Genomic DNA, 18733 nt, shown 5'->3' with positions numbered 1-18733 from the left:
TTGTGATCTGCTGCAGGGGGTGTGGATGGAGAAGCCCTTCTAGCCAACGCTGCCAGGAACTCAGCCTATGCACTTTCATCCCACTCTGCCTTCCTCAGGATATTCCTTCTGTCCGGACTACCCTGGCCACCATTTGCTTTCCGCTGAGTCTTGATTCACTCTCCAGAGCACAGGCTCAGCCCTTCAGCCCCACGTGTGTTTAGTGTTCTTCCTTCCTTTGCATTTTCAGTTTTTCTTAGCATTCACCGTGCTAAACTGATATTATCTGTTCATGTCAGCCACAAGATTTGTGGCTATTGAATGAATAACATTGGTTAAATGAAATGGCAAAATGAAGCATATGACGAAATAATACCGCTCCCAGATGGAGCTTCCTTTATGAACCTAAGGCAAGTGCCTGGGTAAAAGGAAAAAAAATCCTACCCCAATTCTCAAAACCTAGTGGACATTAAAGGTTGGGGAGAGGAGAAGGGAGTTGAGGGAAATTGGAGGGGGAGGTGAACCATGAGAGACTATGGACTCTGAAAAACAATCTGAGGGTTTTGAAGGGGCGGGGGGGGGGGGGGGGGGGTTGGGGGATCCAGGTGGTGGGTATTAGAGAGGGCACGGATTGCATGGAGCACTGGGTGTGGTGCAAAAACAATGAATACTGTTACACTGAAAATAAATTAAAAAAAAAAAAAAAAGGTTTGGGCTCTGATGCTATGCTGCCTGGAGTCTGCCCTACATAGGTCATCTGCTTGTTTTCTGACCTATGTCTCGGTTTCCTACTAATGGGGTGGCTGTGGGGATTAGGTGAGGTGACAGTTGCCAGGTTCATGGCACGGGTTTAGGCACCAGGTAACCACTGAACCATGTCAGCTCCGTTTGTATGTGGCCCAAAGGCATCACCCGAATTGCTATCCTCAGACCCAAAGGGGAAGAGAGGTTGCACTAGTGTGTCACATACATGGCGGAAATGTGTAGCACTGTCTACACTGCTTCCCTATTTGGAAACATGGCCAAAAATTCAACTTACTGCAGGATAGCTAACTTTGATGTTTCTGTATCCAAATGATGCTGAGATTTGCTACTGTCAAAAATCAGATCTCAGATTCTAAGCAGAGATAGTTTTAAGTTAAAATGTGATTTAAATTAAAATTATTTAGCTGTTGAAAAAATTTGTTTTTTTTAAAAAGAAAGCACCAGTCACCTTCTCCTTAGCACTATAAAATTCTTATCTATGTATATTCTGTTGATAGCATTGCTACTGTCAGTGATAAAAGTCCATATATGAAGAGACATTCTGTTAGGTTTTCCTAACTCAGTGCTATACAGACCTTGTGCATGATCACAAAAGACTAACAGAGGTTAGGCAAAGGAAAGGGGCCTGTGTGTGAGGGTGGTCTGGGCAGACAGGGCTTGCTTGTGCAAGAGAACAGCCAAGTGACAAGCTCACCCAGGTGGCTTAGGTGCTTCCCGGTGGGTCTCTCCACCTCCCAGCCCCACCTAGCTCACAGCACCGGCCCCAGCACAGGAGTGCTGTGAACCCTCAAGATATTTGCCCTCCATGACAAGTTCTGTTTCTTATTCATCTCTGTATTCCTAGGGCCTAGTGTCATGTTTGGACAGAGCTGGCACTAAATAAATGTTTGCCAAAATGAGGTTTCTTTAGCACAATAATTTGGGAGAGTGATATTTTGTTCCTGTATATTGCCAAGAAAGAAATAGGCCAACAGATCTTGCTCACTGGGTAGGCCCTTTGAGCATAAATCTTAGAAAGCATAATTTCACAAATTCAGGAACAGACTTTCTGATACCTACACAATTGCATTGTCCTAAAGCAATGGGTTCCTCTTACTGAATGTGAGAATTGCTTTATTTGTACTTCTTAAAAATAGCTGCATCTAGCATCACGTATGTGGAATTCCTCTTCTGCTATGTGCCTCATCGATGTCTTTGTTCCTCAGGGTTTGGATCTGAGTTCTATGTGTGGTACAAGTCTGAATTCCAGACCCACATTCCCTTCTGTCTTTGGGGCCAGCATCTCAAAATTCAAGAAGTCAAAATCCAAACATCTTCCTCTCTAAACCAATATTTTCTTCTCTGGTCCCTTTCTGAATAAATAGAACTAGCATCCCTCTAGTTGCCTGAGCCTGAAATGTGGGGGTCCCTCTCACTCTGCCTCTTCTAGGTTTGCCACATTTATGCAACCAGCCATCAGGTCCTACTGAGTCTGCTTGTGAGGCTGTCACCCATACGTGGGCTTCTTTCCATCCCCACAGTCACTGCTTAGCTCAGCCCATAGGTTCTTACCCAGATTACTAGTTAGCAGAGTACTACTTAATCAAACTCCAATTTTACTGCCCCTTGCTCTTCCCAGTCCCTATACCACCTGCATCCAGAGTGATCTTTCTAAATTTGATCATGTAATTCTTCTGCCTAAGCCTACCAGTAGCTCTCCCCGATCTTTGTGATAATGTCCAAACTCCCCCTTACAGGTCAGTGAGCCCCTACTTACTCCTCCACCTCATCTCTCAACCCCCCCCCCCAATTTAGTAGTCTTTTCTAGCCATGTTCTCCAGCCATACCAAACATTTTATAGTACCCCAAATATAAGTGGACCATTATCCTTTGCACCCTTCTCTTTCTGGAAAACACCTACATATCCTTTGGTTTTGAAGCTGGATACCACCTGTACAATCATGCCTCCAGCCCCAGGCTGTGATAAAGCTTCTCCTATGTGCTACCTATGCTCAGACCAAGGGGCCAATCGTTGGAGTGGTAACCGCATTCTTCTCTCTCCTAACATGTTGACAGAAAGGACTGGATCTTGATCATTATTTTACATTTACATAGTATGTCATCAATTCATGGGCTTATAAATTGGGCTGGTAACCTAGTGTCTTTTCTGCAAGTCCAGACCAGGGTGTTAATCAATGTATTAATTAACGACCCTTCCACAGCATTTGCATCTTTGTAAGGTAATCTATCAGTCACAGCTCAATCAATTGTCAAATCACTGGGATGAGCAGGAGAGGTGGGAAGGAGAAATAAGGGCTGGTGGAGGGCAGGTATGGCTCCTCCATTCCTACTCCTGAACCTGGAACTACAGCTTCTATGGGATTTCTCCTCAACACGTTTTGACTAGTAGGTTCCCCACATGAATATTAAACCTTTCCCCTAATGGATGGAAGTGAATGTAGGAAATCCTGAAATAATAATTCCAAAAGCTCCAACACCAATGTAAAAAATTAAACAGAGAGGGATCTCTGGACTAAGCCAGTTGAGATCAAAGCTTGATGGACCCGAGACAGCAAAACTCAGCAAAATTTTAACCTTATTTAGAAGTTTTTAAAAACTAACAAAAATATAGAGAAGTTATCTGTTAATCTCTGGCACAATCAATTATTTTAAAAATGCTAGAAAGTGCATTAATGTATTTTACTTGGCTTGAATAAGTTTCTTTTGGCACACAGGGAAATCCTAAGAAGATTTGACTTCAAAGAGTTGCACTCTTTTGGAGGTGATCTGATTCCTTACGTATTAATTAAATTCCTGATAAAGAAGCTTATTTTGAATTGAGCATATTATACAAATATTGTGAAACACCACCTGAAATGGAAGGGGCAAAATTATTAAAAGCTTATTTGGTTTTATTCTCAAGAGGCTGTTGTACTAAAGCTGAATGACTTACATAAATACCTTTGGCATTTGTTGGATCCTGTTCCCAAACACAATGTTCATATTTCATCTATAATAAGAAAAGCATCTCAAAGATTTGCAAGGCACTAGTCTTGCAAGCGTCCAGTTTGGTGTCTTGAGTAAAGTGAGATTGGCAGAGTCAGCTTAATCCATAATGGAAAGTTGTGAGCGGGGTGCTTTGGCCGCCTGGCAGCTGTGGCTTGGAGAAGTCCCCCAGCTGTGTTAGCAGGCCACGGAACTCTGCCACTTGCCCGAAAACAGAGTATCTCCAGGTCAAGGCTAGAAGTTGTATGGGGTACACGGATGGAACATGAATGCTATCTCACACCTTTAGCTTTCAGGGCAACACAGTAGGGAGGCTTTCATTACCAAGGAAGCTATACTGGAAAGTAACTGCTGCTTTAATTCTTCAGATTTATAGAATCTGGAAACATGTCATGCTTCAGAGATAAATGAGATCGAACCTGCTGCAGTCTGTACTGCCTAAGCAAACTCAGATTTCTATAGTTAAAACAAGGCCAACATGTGTCCCAAAAACCTAGCTTATTATCTCCCTGGAACATTGCTTTTTCCCTCCAGTCTTTGCAGCCAGTTTTCGCCAAGTAGGTTTCTGCAGAATTCAACATTACCTCATATCCCATTCACACCATATACAGACGGCATCTTCTCCTTATGCTCTCCGCTTAATCAAAGTGGAGAGACATGCCTACATGAACGAGGGCTTTAAAAAGTATGTTTTAATGGCCCAGAAGTCTGGATAATTGTGACTCTCCCACTATTATGGCATAAGACCCATTTTCATTGAATTTGTACTGCTTGAACCTACTTGTTCATCATTAAAACACAACCCCTCCCCCAAAAGGCCTCAGTTTCTGAATGGGTCTGGACTTGGGAGGGTTGGATGAAGGGTTTTTAAAGAAAGGTCTTCAGAAACAAGATAGCCTAAAAAAGTTTTACAAGGCTCCCATAACACAGTATGTTCCCATGTTATGTGTAATGACCTGCTAAGCATGAGGTATCGTGACATCAGAGCTGAAGGACAGAAGCAGAGCATGTTCCCATCATGCCTCTGGAGTACCATCCCATCCAAGCTTTACCTCTTCTTTGGGGGCAGGACAGAGCAGATGCCTCAGTATCTTTCTGGTTTCAGCTGCTCCCTCTGCACACCCATACAGAAAAGCCTCAGTGACTGCTTGGCCCACGAAATCCTGGGCCCTTAACACAGAGAAGTACAGCTCTTTTTAAACAGCTGGACAAGAATGCAAGGAAATTAGAGCAGACGCTTCACTCTCACCCGTGGGAAATGGGCATTCTTTGGTAAAAAGGAGAAACACGTGTTCAAAATTTTTATGTGCAATACAAAAACTGTAATATAAAAAAGACAACGGTGACCTATGCTAGTGTACCTACACAATAGGAAGAATCTTTATTATCCTACATTGTCTTCAGAACATTACCCCAGCATAGCTTGATACAAACACATACGCCATTTCTTTGCTCAGTTCCTTTTCAGCCTTAAAAAATATAATTGCCCGTTGATAACCTATTGACTTCACACAGATCTGAGGCTGGAAATGGGGTGAATCTTGATATACATTCACATCTAAACACAGGTGGTCACACTTGGTGGATTTAATTCCCTTCCTTTTGCTTATCCTTATTTCTGCTTCCCAAGCCTCCTTCCCTTTTTCCTTTTTCCCTCCATCTTTACCTCTACTGCAGTCTGGCTTCTTGGTCATCTATCAACTGTCAGTCTTGGGAATGATACTTGTATGATGGACACATTTTCCAAAATGTGAACTGGATATGGTGATTCACAGTTCACACACAAAACCCTGGGATATCCACTTTTTCATTCAACCCTTAGGATAACCCTCCTGTGAGGAAAGGGGCAACTATCAATCCCCATTCACAGTAACTTCTCTGTGCCTCAGCCTGAGCTTTATTAACCGAAACCCTGGAAGCCTTTTGCAGAAGGGCTGGTGATAGCAGGTGGGAGAGCGCGACAGGTAGCAAAGGCCCATACTGGAAGAGCACAGGAGGCATAACTAAAGAAAATCGTTAATGCTCTCCTCAACACTGAATTCCCACATTTTAGGTGATTTTCCTCCAGGTTTCTTTACTTATTTAACAGCTTCTTCATTAAAATGGCTTAAAAGATATTACACAAAAATTCAACTTCCCTGCAAAAATCACTTATGCTAAAAACTGAACATTCACCAGAGTCCCAGTAGAAGAAATAAAGAATTAATGGAAAAGATAATCTACAATTGTTTTTAAAGATAGGACTACTAACATTAAGGAAACAGGATAAACCAGAATTTTGATTTGCAAAAGACAACTAGAACCCATTTGTCCAAATGAATTTAAGAATTTCAAATTTCTGGCTCTTCACAATAACTTGGCAGAGACTGAGATTTTTCCCTAAAATTGGTAGAAGTTTAATTTGGATCTGTAATGTGCACTGACTCATGGTTGACTCTGGGTTTTAATTACTAATAAGTAAAGTGTGAATCAAGTCAAGTAATCTTGTAAGGAACCGTTCTATTGAACACTGTTATTTGAGCTCAAGAAAAATGACCAAAAAAGGGGGGGGGGGTAAAGACAAGAAAAACCTTCAAAAGGGAATAAAGATATTGAAACACTTAGAAAACAGATTCTTAAAAAAAACAGTAAGCTCTTAGGTTCTGACTGATCACATATTTTGGTGATGTCAAAAAGGTAGGATGAGCTAATATTTTTTTTTTTTTAAGATTTTATTTATTTATTTGAGAGAGATCACAAGTAGGCAGAGAGGCAGGCAGAGAGAGAGAGAAGGGGAAGCAGGCTCCCCTCTGAGCAGAGAGCCCGATGAGGGGCTAGATCCCAAGACCCTGAGATCATGACCTGAGCTGAAGGCAGAGGCTTTAACCCACTGAGCCACTCAGGCGCCCCGAGCTAATATTTTTATAGTGAGTATAAGTTGGCTTCCTGGAGTTTCTGTATCTGTTTAAGGGAAGCAGTCACAGGTATCACTGGACCAGCTCATCCCTATGAAGAATGGAGATAAGAGTTCAGCTTAACCTCAAGTTCTTATTCTCCAGCCATGCTTTGGTAAAGACTCTTCACTGATGTTGACGTAGCTAAGGAAAAGCATACCTATAACACCTACTTTTGCATTTTCTCTACATCCTTGATTGTTACCAGATTATAGCATGATGATTTATAAGAGCTGTTTCTTTCCTTTAAAGCTGGGTTTATAAATGCCCAAGAAAACAGAATTAGAAGCCCTGGGAATGTTTACAGCCTAATTAGTAAGAATTTAATTCACTCATTCATCAAATATTTACTAGAGTCCTTACGAAAGCGCCCTGATCTAAACTAGCTGCTGGGTGAGTAAAAGTGAGCAAAGCTGCCTTCAGGGTCTAGCTTTCCGATCTAGTTGGAGAAAGAGATACCAAAAAAATATACTGAAATACAATGACAACTTAGACAAATGGGCACTTAGGTGGAAGGGGGTGGCAGTGGGGTGGGAGGGTATGGGCTTAGGGAAACCTTCCTTGAAGAGACTTGATGCCTAAACCTTAAGATGGAGCTAGCCGGAGGGGCTAGCTGGGGCAAGGGCCCCAGGCACAGGGAAGGGACAAGCAAAGACTTCCCTTAGAACTGAAGGAAAGCCATTGTGGCTGAATCATTCAGGCCACGGAGGAAAGAGGTTGAGTGGAAAGGAATTCTATCTTTTTAGAAGAAAACTATGGTACCTATGTAGGGTTTTTGGAAAAAAGTGTCATTTTAAAATTTTTTTAATATTAAACTCCAAAATTGACAACATGGAATCCAATCTCTAGTTCTGAAAATAGGGACAGCAGGCTCACCTGTGTCCCAGATCCCTCGAGCTTCAGGCCTCCTTATTCGATCTGGTGCTTCCATCCCCCTGTACAACTACATCTGTGCTGGGCCCAGCGGGGTTGGGGCTGGGCTGGATACACTACAGGGCTCCCTCCCAGCATTACCTGTCTCAGTGCTGCTGCCAGAGCCTGAAGTCTGGGGGAGACTGGGAGCAGCCACTGACACTTCACAGTAGTCTTGAAGCCAGTCCAGCCACATACCCTCCCAGCTTCAGTGAGGCCTCCACAGAGTCAGAACGGTGGTCCAGTCTATCCTTCCAGTTTATTTTCTTTCTTCTAATCTATGTGAGACAATGAAGCCAGTGTGTGGTTCTCAACTGCTTGAAGCCAGCTCTCTCCCATCCCTGTCACCAGCCTTCTTCCATTCTTTAGCACAATAATCATGTCCTCTGGGGCTCAGAGTCTATGAAGTTCTTCTTTTGTCTACATCCTTTTCTAAATTATCTATTCTTTTCCACCAAAGTATGCTTCTCTAAGGGCAACTTACTGGCTACCTCATCCAAATGCCTCACCTTAAAATTCTTCCTTAAAATATGTTTCTCAAGGACCAGTATTTTGAACATCTCTTAGGCGATGACTGGAGACAAGAGTTCATGGAGTAAGAATGACCAAACGAGAAATGTACTCGAAACAGGCAAAGTAGGGTCATCTTGGGCAGAGCTGTGGTCTTTGCCTCTGAATGTGAGGGGCCTGAAATAGAGTTGTTCCCTTACCTCTTGAACATTTCTTTTAAAAACAAGATTGAGACATTTTCTCAATTCCAGGAGATGATTTTTACCCACAGGCCCAAGACAAGAAGGGAAGAAAACATTTTGTTACATCTAATAGACATAATACTTGATTAGAACAGAAACCTGAAGAAAACTTATAAAAGTCAGCAAATTATTAGTCTCCCTTAGAGTTTTCACTCTTTAAGTGCTAACGTGCTAGTAATTGATCAGTATCTACTAATGCTCTATCTGCTGCATTATTTCTATTATCTACTAACTGTTATGTGATTCTCACATTCCCTTATTGGTAAGAATTAAACAGGGGTCCATAATACACCTTCTGAAATAAGACTCCTGTGTGTTTCCTGCTGAGACACACCACTTTCTCTTCAAAGAAGCAAAGGAAAGGTCCACAGACCTTCTTGAATCTCTTGGCCAAAGGTGGTTGTTTCCATGTCTCTTGATTTCCCTGAGGAGGATACCATTGTTTTCTCTCAGGGCTAACTTGAAGCTTGGCTTCAAGATAATACAGGGTTATGGCACAAAAATGGATCCATTTTCCTGAGACTTAAGCAACAAAAACTCTCCACAACCTAAGAAATAACAGCAACAGAATAATGATTAGCACTATCTGGGTGGCAAACTGAGCTGGTCAGTGACTATTACCATCTCCCTCTGTTGCTAGTGGCAAATGCGTGATTTTGAGAGCTGCAGCTGCCAGGAGCCTGACTTTATAGTTGTTATTCTGCCATTACTGGGGCAGGACCAAGAGGAGAGTGTCACCTGCATTCTTAAACTTTTGCTATTTTTTTTTTAAAGATTTTATTTATTTATTTGACAGAGAGATCACAAGTAGACAGAGGCAGGCAGAGAGAGGGGAAGGGAAGCAGGCTTCCTGCTGAGCAGAGAGCCCGATGCGGGACTCGATCCCAGGACCCTGAGATCATGACCTGAGCCGAAGGCAGAGGCTTAACCCACTGAACCACCCAGGCGCCCAAACTTTTGCTATTTTTTAGAAACAAAACATTAATGGTAACTACTGGAGGGTCCAGGAAGGACTAAGCAGATCCTCAGGTATTATCAAGAGTCACGGTTTATGACAATAGAGTAAGAAGTCCATTCCCTAGCCAGCAATCTCCAAAACCTTAAAGGAAGCTTTTTCTCTCTTAAAAAAAAAAAAAAAAAAAGTTTTAATAATTTATTACTTTTTTAAAGATTTATTTATGAGAGCGGGGTTGGGAGAAGAGGGAGAGGGGGAGAGAAAATCTCAAGCAGACTCCCTGCTGAGGGCAGAGCCCGCGGGGTGGGGTGGGGGAGGCTTAATCTCACCACCCCAAGATCGTGACCTGAGCCGAAATCGAGAGCCACCAACTGAGCCACCCAGGTGACCCAAAAAAGTTTTTAAAAGAATGTAGAACTTTAAGCTCAGAGCTACCGAAGGGGATGGTCGGTCCTTCAATTACTTTCTACAAAAAGAAGTAGCAAAAATCTGTATCTGAAGTATTTATTAAAGCAAGGAATCTGGAAAGAGGAGTAACATAGTGAAAGACAGACATAAAAGGTTAATTGAATATTTTGTCTATTGCATCATCCAAATAGTATACATTTTTTACTGTGGTTAAAACACTTCACATGAGATCTACCCTCTTAGCGAATTTTTTTTTTTTAAGATTTTATTTATTTATTTTGACAGACAGAGATCACAAGTAGGCAGAGAAGCAGAGAGAGAGAGAGGAGGAAGCAGGCTCCCTGCTGAGCAGAGAGCCCGATGCGGGGCTCGATCCCGGGACCCTGGAATCATGACCTGAGCCAAAGGCAGAGGCTTTAACCCACTGAGCCACCCAGGCACCCCCCTCTTAGCGAATTTTTATGTACACAATACAGTATTGTTAGCTACAGGCACAATCACCTTGCTTAACTGAAACTTTAGAGCTATTGAACAGCAGCTCCACATTTCCCCCTCCCTCCAGCCTCTGGCAACCACCATTTTACTGTTTCTAGGAGTCTGACCATTTTAGAGACCTCATTTAAGTGGAATCATGCAATATTTGTCCTGTGACTGGTTTATTTCACTTAGTATAAGGTATTGAGCATTTGCAAAATAGCTAAGTGAAATATTAATGAGGCAGTTAACTGGCTAAAAGTGCATTTGTTGATTATCAACTATGCAATATGGTACTGTCAAACTACATTACTATCCCCGAAAGACTTTCAACAGAGGGGATGTGGCTAGGACTTGGGTTAAGAGTTTTATGATGCTAGTATAATCACAGATCCTTGCATTACAAGCATTTCACTTTCATTATTTAGATTCTTCCAATTTAAACCATAAAAGTCAATAATTAAAGCAAGTCTAAGAAAGTCATTTGCTCGTGTCCTGTGCAGGTGCACTTCCCATCTGCCAAGATCGACTGCCTCTACTAGATCACCAGGCTCTAAGGGGAAAACAAATGGAAGAATCCAGGAGTACATTTGAAACGAGAGGTCAGGACATAACCAAAGGTATATCACTAGCTCTAAAAGTTAGCTGAGAGCCAGAGAAGCCAGTCAGATTAGATGTGCCAAGAATATCATCTATAAGCAAACTGAAAAGCAAGTAATACAGTGCTTGGTGATCTGGGAAAACTGTGATCTAAAATAAAGGATGTCCCACAGAGAGGAGAGGTGAGACCCTTCCTGAAAGTCTGTGCTGATCAGCAAACAATATTAACTTTAAAGCAGGATGAGTTTGGGATAAAGATGGAAATCCTGAAGACTTTTAATACATACCTCAATATAATGCAAAAAAAAGAACAAGTGGTGCTTCAGATACTAAGAAGTAAACAGCAGCCATAAAAGTTTTTTTTTTTTTAATAGAAACTTCCAAAGTCTGAAAGTATTGATTTGAACCACATGAAATTGCCATTTTTTGAACATCAAGAGGTCCAAATATCAATAATTTCATATGGTTCAGCCAAAGCAAAGGAAAGTCCATTTATTCAACGCTAAGAATAAAAACTGAAGACATGCTAATATTTTGTGGCTTTGAAAGAAGGCTTACTTCTACGAGAAAATACTACTGAAGCAAGAAAAGACATTTGCCTCAAGTTATACAAAACTGTGGCCAGTCGGTGGCCCATAAATAAGACCCAAAATAATATTTCCCATTTATAACCACCTCTTTTGTCTACAATAAGACAATTCTATTCCCAACAGATTTCTCCAGCCCTCCTGCTGGATCCCTGAACCCAGCTATTAATGGTAAACTTCAGGCACATAGTCCTTCTGTGCCCACATACACCCCACTTCTCAATCTATAATTCACCGCTTTCTCCTACTCACTCCATCCCTTCTCTACTGCTCTACTTTCTTCCAACTTTGGCACACTGACAGTCCCATCTGTCCATGTCAGGTTCCTCCCCACCCCTTTCCTTTTAATACGCCACTGATCTAATCATTCCTGCATAGAACGCAGTGCTTTGTATGAGCCTTAATCCCTCTGCCACTCCCACAGAGATGAGGTTTTTTGTTTTTTCATTTTTTTTGCAGTGATATTTAACTTATTAATTATTACTTTTAAAATTTTAGGCAGTTAACATACAGTGCAATATTGGTTTCTGGAGTAGAATTCAGTGATTCATCACTTACATACAACACCCAGTGCTCACAAGTGCCCTCCTTAACTTGGACGGGAGCTTTGTCTTAAAGAACCATGCAAGATTTGGTCTTGTAACTTTCCATTTCTGCTGTCTTTAGATTTTGAGGCCTTCTCAATAAAACAAAAACAAACAAAAAACCACCCCTGGAAGTAACTTTCTGAATTCCTGAAAATGTGCATAGGGTCTGAGCGACCAGCCATTAAATATTAGGGAAGTAATCTGCATCAAGAAGGGGATCTCAATGTGCCTTCAACATTTTGTGATGATGACGTTTCAGAACAGTGCAGGTACCTTTCTGACCCACTCCACTGCACTTCCATCATTCTCTAACTTTGGTTCTAGCAGCTCTTTGGTGACGTTACCAGCAGAATGACAAACATAATATTTGATATCCCACTGTTTTGAAGGACCAGGCACAACCACCCACCCTGCAATTTACATACCTTGAATTTGCTATTTCCACCTTGGTTCTCGCCATGGCCGCTGCCCTTTGCGCGCCTTCAATTGCTCTGTCCACCTTCTCCCTAGTTTTTGTATTTCTTATTGGTATAAGCTGCTTCCTTATTCCACGGACCAGAATATTATTTTTGTATTTTCCCTCTTCTTTGGAGCCGTCAGGAAACACGGTGCAGCCATACCCATGCCTCTTGTTATTTGCCCACTCGCCCTCATACTTCATGCCGTTGGAGCGCTCGCTGATGCCGAAACCATTGCGCTTGTCGTTCTTCCACTCGCCCATGTAGGTTTCCGTGGTGGTGGCGTCGACGTGGTCTTCCACGGGGCAAAAATCACAATCTACGTCGCCGAAGCTGATCGTGGAGTTGGCATCGCTGGAACTGATTCGGCTCATGGCCGCGTCGCTGCGGACCGAGCTGCGCTTACTGGAGATGGAAGACTTGGATTCGGACTTGCGAAGTTTCATGCTTCCGAGAAGGGAGCCCCTTCGGAAGAGGCCGCCCTTCTTCTTGCCCGCGAGCTCCGCGTCGGCATGGAAGTTGAGCACGAAGCCGCCGCGGGTGCCGGCGGGGCTGTCAGCAGCGGCCGCGGCGTCGTGGAGCACGCTGCCATTGCTCTGCTCACTGCGCAGCGAGGCCATGGAGGTGCGCAGCGGCGAGCGGATCACGGTGGCCATGCCGTAGGGCACGCTCTGGCGCACGCCATAGCCATGCCGCATGCCGCCGGCCCACTGGCCCTGGTAGGTACCTTTGAGAGAGACCGTGAGAAAGCACAGCGTGAGTCGGGAGGCAGGGGGGTGCCGTTTGGGCTGCAAGCGCCGGAAGCACCTGGGTGCGCTCTGGGAGACCCTGGCGCATAGAGCAGGTAGGCCCTCGGTCAAATCCCACACGTTTCCAAGTCAACTCTAAGCGCTACTTTTCATCCATTTGCGAATTCCTGCCCTGTAATTTTGTGTCTATGGCTTTAATGTAATTGCATAGCATTTTCCAATAGTCTGGTAACTTTGCTTTTCATTAAAAAATTTATCCGAGTGTTTCAGATGAAACCACTACTTTCTAATACAAAAAGAGTGATCATTAGAAAACAACTTTTCTCCCCTGAAATTAACACATCAAAATCCCCCAAAGGAAGGCAGGCAGTGTCACAGAAGATGAAATGAGTTCTATTTGTGAATTTTATTCTAATTTTACTCATTTAGCTGAAAACCTTTAAAAACTCTAGGTCTGTCACTATAACATTCCAACAGGCTCAAAGACTTAAAATTATTAGTGATCTGAGTACTCAGGACATGGGCCATCAAATTATTTTACATTTTTTTCTTTCATGTTAATTTTTTTAAGATAGGGAAAAGTGTGTATTTAGGCTTATTATTTAGATTTGGAAGAAATTTTTGGTGCTAAGGTTGATTTGACAAATACTATATGTATTCTGAACATAGCGAACCATTACTAAAAAATGGGCAATTTATTACATGATTTTGTACTTCCAGGTGAAACGGTCAAGATTTGTCCTGTACTACTTGCCAAAGTTTTGCTTTCTCCTTGCCATTCTCTTCATTGACTTCCCTAGTCTCTGACACAACAGAATGAAACATGTGGACTAGAAGCACTCTGAGGGCAGGAATTACCTTCAAAGCAAACACAAAATTTGCAGTCTTATAACTTATGTGCCCTGTGATCTGTAGGTGTTTGATGACTTTATAGTAAATAGCTATGGTGGCTCAAAAGAATATACTACTTACCCCTAGAAAAACTGAGAGAAGACCAGAGTAGATCTTCCACTCCTAACAGTATATAATTCATCTCAGAGCAAAGGCGTCTCTTAGAAGTTTGGTGATACCAGATCACTTTTTCAATGAATATTATGCCATTTTAGGAATAGGATAATCTCTAAAGCATTTGTGTTTGGTAAGTTTTTCTATTAAATAAATTAGTTAAATAACCTGGTGTGACTTTTTAAATCACATGAAACACTGAATATTAAAATTAGGGAACTTAGACTTTTCAAAATCAGGGAGATTTCCTTCAATTAAAGGTACATTTTAAATTATAGTATCCCCCCAAAAGGAGCTATGTGGAAATTTTAAGATGTAATTACTTCTGTATTATCATAGTAACTCACAATATAATAGAAAATAAATCATGATTAGTTTTTTTGAACTCTTTCAGTTTCTGATTATATAGATCTAACTTGCAGTCACTTTTCATTTTAGATTTCCATTTACTTTTTTAAGTTTTTTTTTTTTAAGACTTTATTTATTTGACAGAGAGAAATCAGAAGTAGGCAAAGAGGCAGGCAGAGAGAAAGGGGGAAGCAGGCTTCCGTTAAGCGGAGAGCTCAATGTGGGGCTTGATCCCAAGACCCTGAGATCATGACCTGAGCCGAAGACAGAGGCTTAAACCACTGAGCCACCCAGGCGCCCCTCCATTTACTTTTTAAATACTTGAGCTATATATGCTAGTGGTTTTATATCATTGTATTACTATGGGCTGATTATTTCAATACATTTAAAACTGTAATGGCTCCAAAGTCAAAAGTTTTGACAAATTTCATGACTACCTTCTCTTTCTGTTTAGTTTGATATACTTATGTTGTATAAACCGACAACAGTGGGACAACAATGAAATTCTAAGTAGGTCTGGTACTATGAATGTCCTATTTTGGGTAAATAGGAATCCTAACCTGACATGTATGAACTTCTGAGGAGGTAGGTGGACCATAGTTTTCTCAAAAGGATTAAACCCCAAAGGATAAGATAGTCACATAGAACATTCCAGGTTAAAAAGGTTCCTACTGAATATTAGCCATTTCCAAATACCACCGCCTTAACAGGGAAGGGAATGAAATTAGGAGATTTCAACTTTGACTTTCCCTCTGCCTATATGGGTAAAATACAAGTTCTAGGATAAAAGTTCTACAAACTGACTTATACATACCAAAACAACCTTGTTTTTAAAATATTTTGTTTAAATAAACAAGTAATGCTATAATCATCTCTACCTTTCTACACAACGACAATTTTGCAAGAACAGTTTCCAAAGGTGCTATTTGATATGTTTTATATTTTGAAAATGCAACCATACCATCTTAGCAAATGTTTAACACTGAGAGAAAATTAATAAGTAGTTTCTGTAACTGGTATCTCCAAAAGTAAGAGGAGTATTTAGAATTTCCAAATAAGTATTGCTTGAAAATCCAAGCAGTTTAAGGCAACAGCAGTAATTAGAAAGTTTAGGTCTCTGCTTAACTGTCAAACAGGGAAGGGAGCGGGGGGCAACTGCATTGGAAATGTTCCTATCTTATTTTGTTAAATCACAGTATATGGAAGACTTCTTCCATGGAATTGCTAACCACCAATTTATAGTCAAACTGTTAGTAGTTCATCTGAAATTTAAAATGGGTTTAGTCAATGAACTTTGGGGGAAAAAAGGGCTTCTATTTTTTTTTATGAAGCAGGTGGGTTCCAACTTTTCCCTGCTGTCCAAATAAAGTTCTCATTAGTTCGTCTCCATCCCTCAAATAAAGATGCATATTTCACAAGTGTAAAAATTATTTTTACAGGTTTTGTTTTAAATTATGTTCTATGACTTTTTCATCTGGGCATTGCTTTCCTAGATATAGCCATTTTAACTACATAATCTTATAGCATAAGTCACCCAGTTCAGAATGAGTCCCAGTCAAATGTAGATTACACTATGCCAAATTTATATTCATGTGCTATGAATGGGTATGTGTGACTATGCACATAATTAATAAAGCAATGTGCCTTCCTAGATATTTTCAATAGTTTATGACTGGTGAAAAAAATGAGATGCAGCAGATCAGAATTTATGCAAAAACATTCTGGGCACCTAGATTTTGGATTTCATTAGTACTGTACTATTTTATTCTTAATTAATATTTAGGCAGTTTTGGCAACACTTTACACACAAATCACTAATAAAATAATCAGGTGATACATTCCTTATGGAATACTCCATCTTCTAGTTAAATGTCACAAAATACATGGAATCAGATTTTCCCAAAGTTTGACAAAGGGTACACAGGGATGGACAGGTGGTAGTGCAGAGACAAAAAGAAACTCATTCTTAAAAATAGGGAAGGTGGTATTTCCTATTTTGACCAAAACTTTTGCATAAAATAAGTTATAGCAATACACTTCTAACTTAGATCCCCACTTTATGATTAGGGACTTTCTAACGAAGTGACATATGAAAGAAAGCAGGAAAATCAACTAGCATAGAGCAGACATTCAAAGTGATTTTTAAGGTTTTTTTTTTTCTTTCCTAACTGGGATCATATTTGAATTTTTTTTTTTCTTTTCATAGAAGAGGAAAACCACATGATGCCAAATTTTACGGGTTTAAAAAATTTTTTTAAGGTAGTTTTAAATCAGGGGTGCCTGGGTGGCTCAGTGGGTTAAGCCTCTGCCTTCAGCTCAGGTCATGATCCCGGGGTCCTGTGATTGAGCCCCACATCGGGTTCTCTGCTCTGCAGGGAGCCTGCTCCCCGCTCTCCCCCCCCCCCCCCCCGCCTGCCTCTCTGCCTACTTATGATCTCTGTGTGTCAAATAAATAAAATAAAATCTTTAAAAAAATAGTTTTAAATCAGAAGGCAGATTATCCATAACATCATCCTGGTCACTTATTTGAGCTTCTACAACACATACATAGAGGACCTTCACTGATAGATATATCTTTCTACCTATACATAAATAGAAAGATATATCTATATCTACGTATTTGCTAAGTGTAATGAATCCTCTAAACCAAGAGATTTTGTGTAATGAGTAGTAACTTTAAAAGATTTTTTTATTTAAGACTAATTTATTTTAAACCTTCCCAAACTGAAGAGAACTATCCTCGGCCTTCTTAAGAGGTTATAAAATAACATGCAAATTTAAAAAATAAATTTTGCATTCTACTTTTGAGCATGGAATTTAGTTATATTACAGACCTAGAGGCTCCAATAAAATCCAATCACAAGCTAATATATTTACAGGGCTGTCAACCAAGGCACTATATGCCCATTCAGAATATTTAAGGGCCCTAATTAACTACTGTGAAACTCAAGACTGGAGCCCATATAAAAGTATTAGAGAAAGTTCCCTTCCCTCCTTTTAATCCATGAGAACCGTATCCTTTATTTATACTGTAGGTCCAAGAGATGTCTTTTTATCAAATTCTACCATTGAATCCTACTATTTTGCATTTGAAATACAGCCCAAGTGTGCTGAGTAAGTGAAGTGTACAAATTGTATAACCTTTTATGCAGTGGGCTGGAGAAACTTTTAATTGGATCCTTTTAATTCCCTTCAACTCTGAGCTGTGTGACGACAAAAGTTGACACTGCCTCCCCTAACCTTTTTCAATTAACTATGATTATGTTTATCATCAGAAAATGTATTTTGCCAAAGCATAAGCTATTCATCCTTCTCAGCTTATTACACAAGAAAATTCATCAGGTTTTGACACCTGTTCCAGTAATGGATACTTTTCCTAATTAAAAAAAAAAAAGGAACTCTGCCCTATTATATACACAATTTATTTCACAAAGTTGTTAAATAGTAAAATCAGGTGAATTTTGTTTATATTTTTTCATATAACAATTTTGTTCATTGCGTGCTAAGGTCATACAACCTCAGCACATTTTGGTGATTCCATACTGCCATTCGCTGGAGTGAAGTGGCTGCTAACTTAGCAACTGTAGGAATGTACCTTTTGAATATATTTCTTAAAACGTGGCCTTCATTGTTCATTTCTAAGCCATTTTCCTAGTAACTTGCCCAAAGATCTCCAGGTCAGCAAGGACTACCATTTTTCTGACGGAAAACTACTACTTTAGGGAACCGAATGAAAACCGGGAAGGGAAACGGACACCCTCTGAGCCGCACCTGCATCAGGTGGCTTCTCCATCTCCATAGCTACGATGTTTCCAAATGCACTCCAAGTAAGGTACAATTCCCCTACATCCTAGTTATGGGGTTCTGGCTTCTATCTTTAGGCTACTAGAGGACCAGAAGCGAAATACGACTCCACGTGAAACCAATCCGGGGAGCGGTCAGCGCCGACCGCCAGCCTTACAAGCCCAGGGCGTTCGCTCTAACTCCACCGGAGTGGCGTTTTCAAACCCGGCCGGGAGAGGGAGGGATCAGGAACGTAATGTGACGGGCTCAAGTGACAGCGTCCTCTCCCCTGCCCAACCCACCCGGGCGGCGCTCCCTCCTGGTGGCAGTGCAGTGCTGGCGCCGGCCAGGTATATTCACGCCTTGCTCCCCCGGGTGTGGACACACTGCCCGTTCCAGGAACCGGGTCAGAGCAACCCCCCCCCGCGCACTAGTCGCGTCTCCACGCTGGCA

At 41.2% G+C, this 18733-nt stretch overlaps 1 protein-coding gene across 4 annotated transcripts in view; it reads right to left on the bottom strand.

The window, feature by feature from the left end:
* Window positions 1-18733, bottom strand: part of JPH1 (junctophilin 1) — an 82683-nt gene that overhangs the window by 63177 nt on the left and 773 nt on the right. For all 4 annotated transcript variants that reach the window (XM_047724726.1, XM_047724727.1, XM_047724728.1 and 1 more), the window contains exon 2: window positions 12363-13122. In XM_047724726.1, coding sequence (XP_047580682.1) covers window positions 12363-13122 — 760 coding nt within the window. The remainder of the gene's footprint in view (window positions 1-12362; window positions 13123-18733) is intronic.

The sequence above is a fragment of the Lutra lutra genome, chromosome 4 (genome assembly GCF_902655055.1).
Source record: "Lutra lutra chromosome 4, mLutLut1.2, whole genome shotgun sequence".
Classification (NCBI taxonomy): Eukaryota; Metazoa; Chordata; class Mammalia; order Carnivora; family Mustelidae; genus Lutra; species Lutra lutra.
This window is presented reverse-complemented; position numbering and strand designations above follow the sequence as displayed.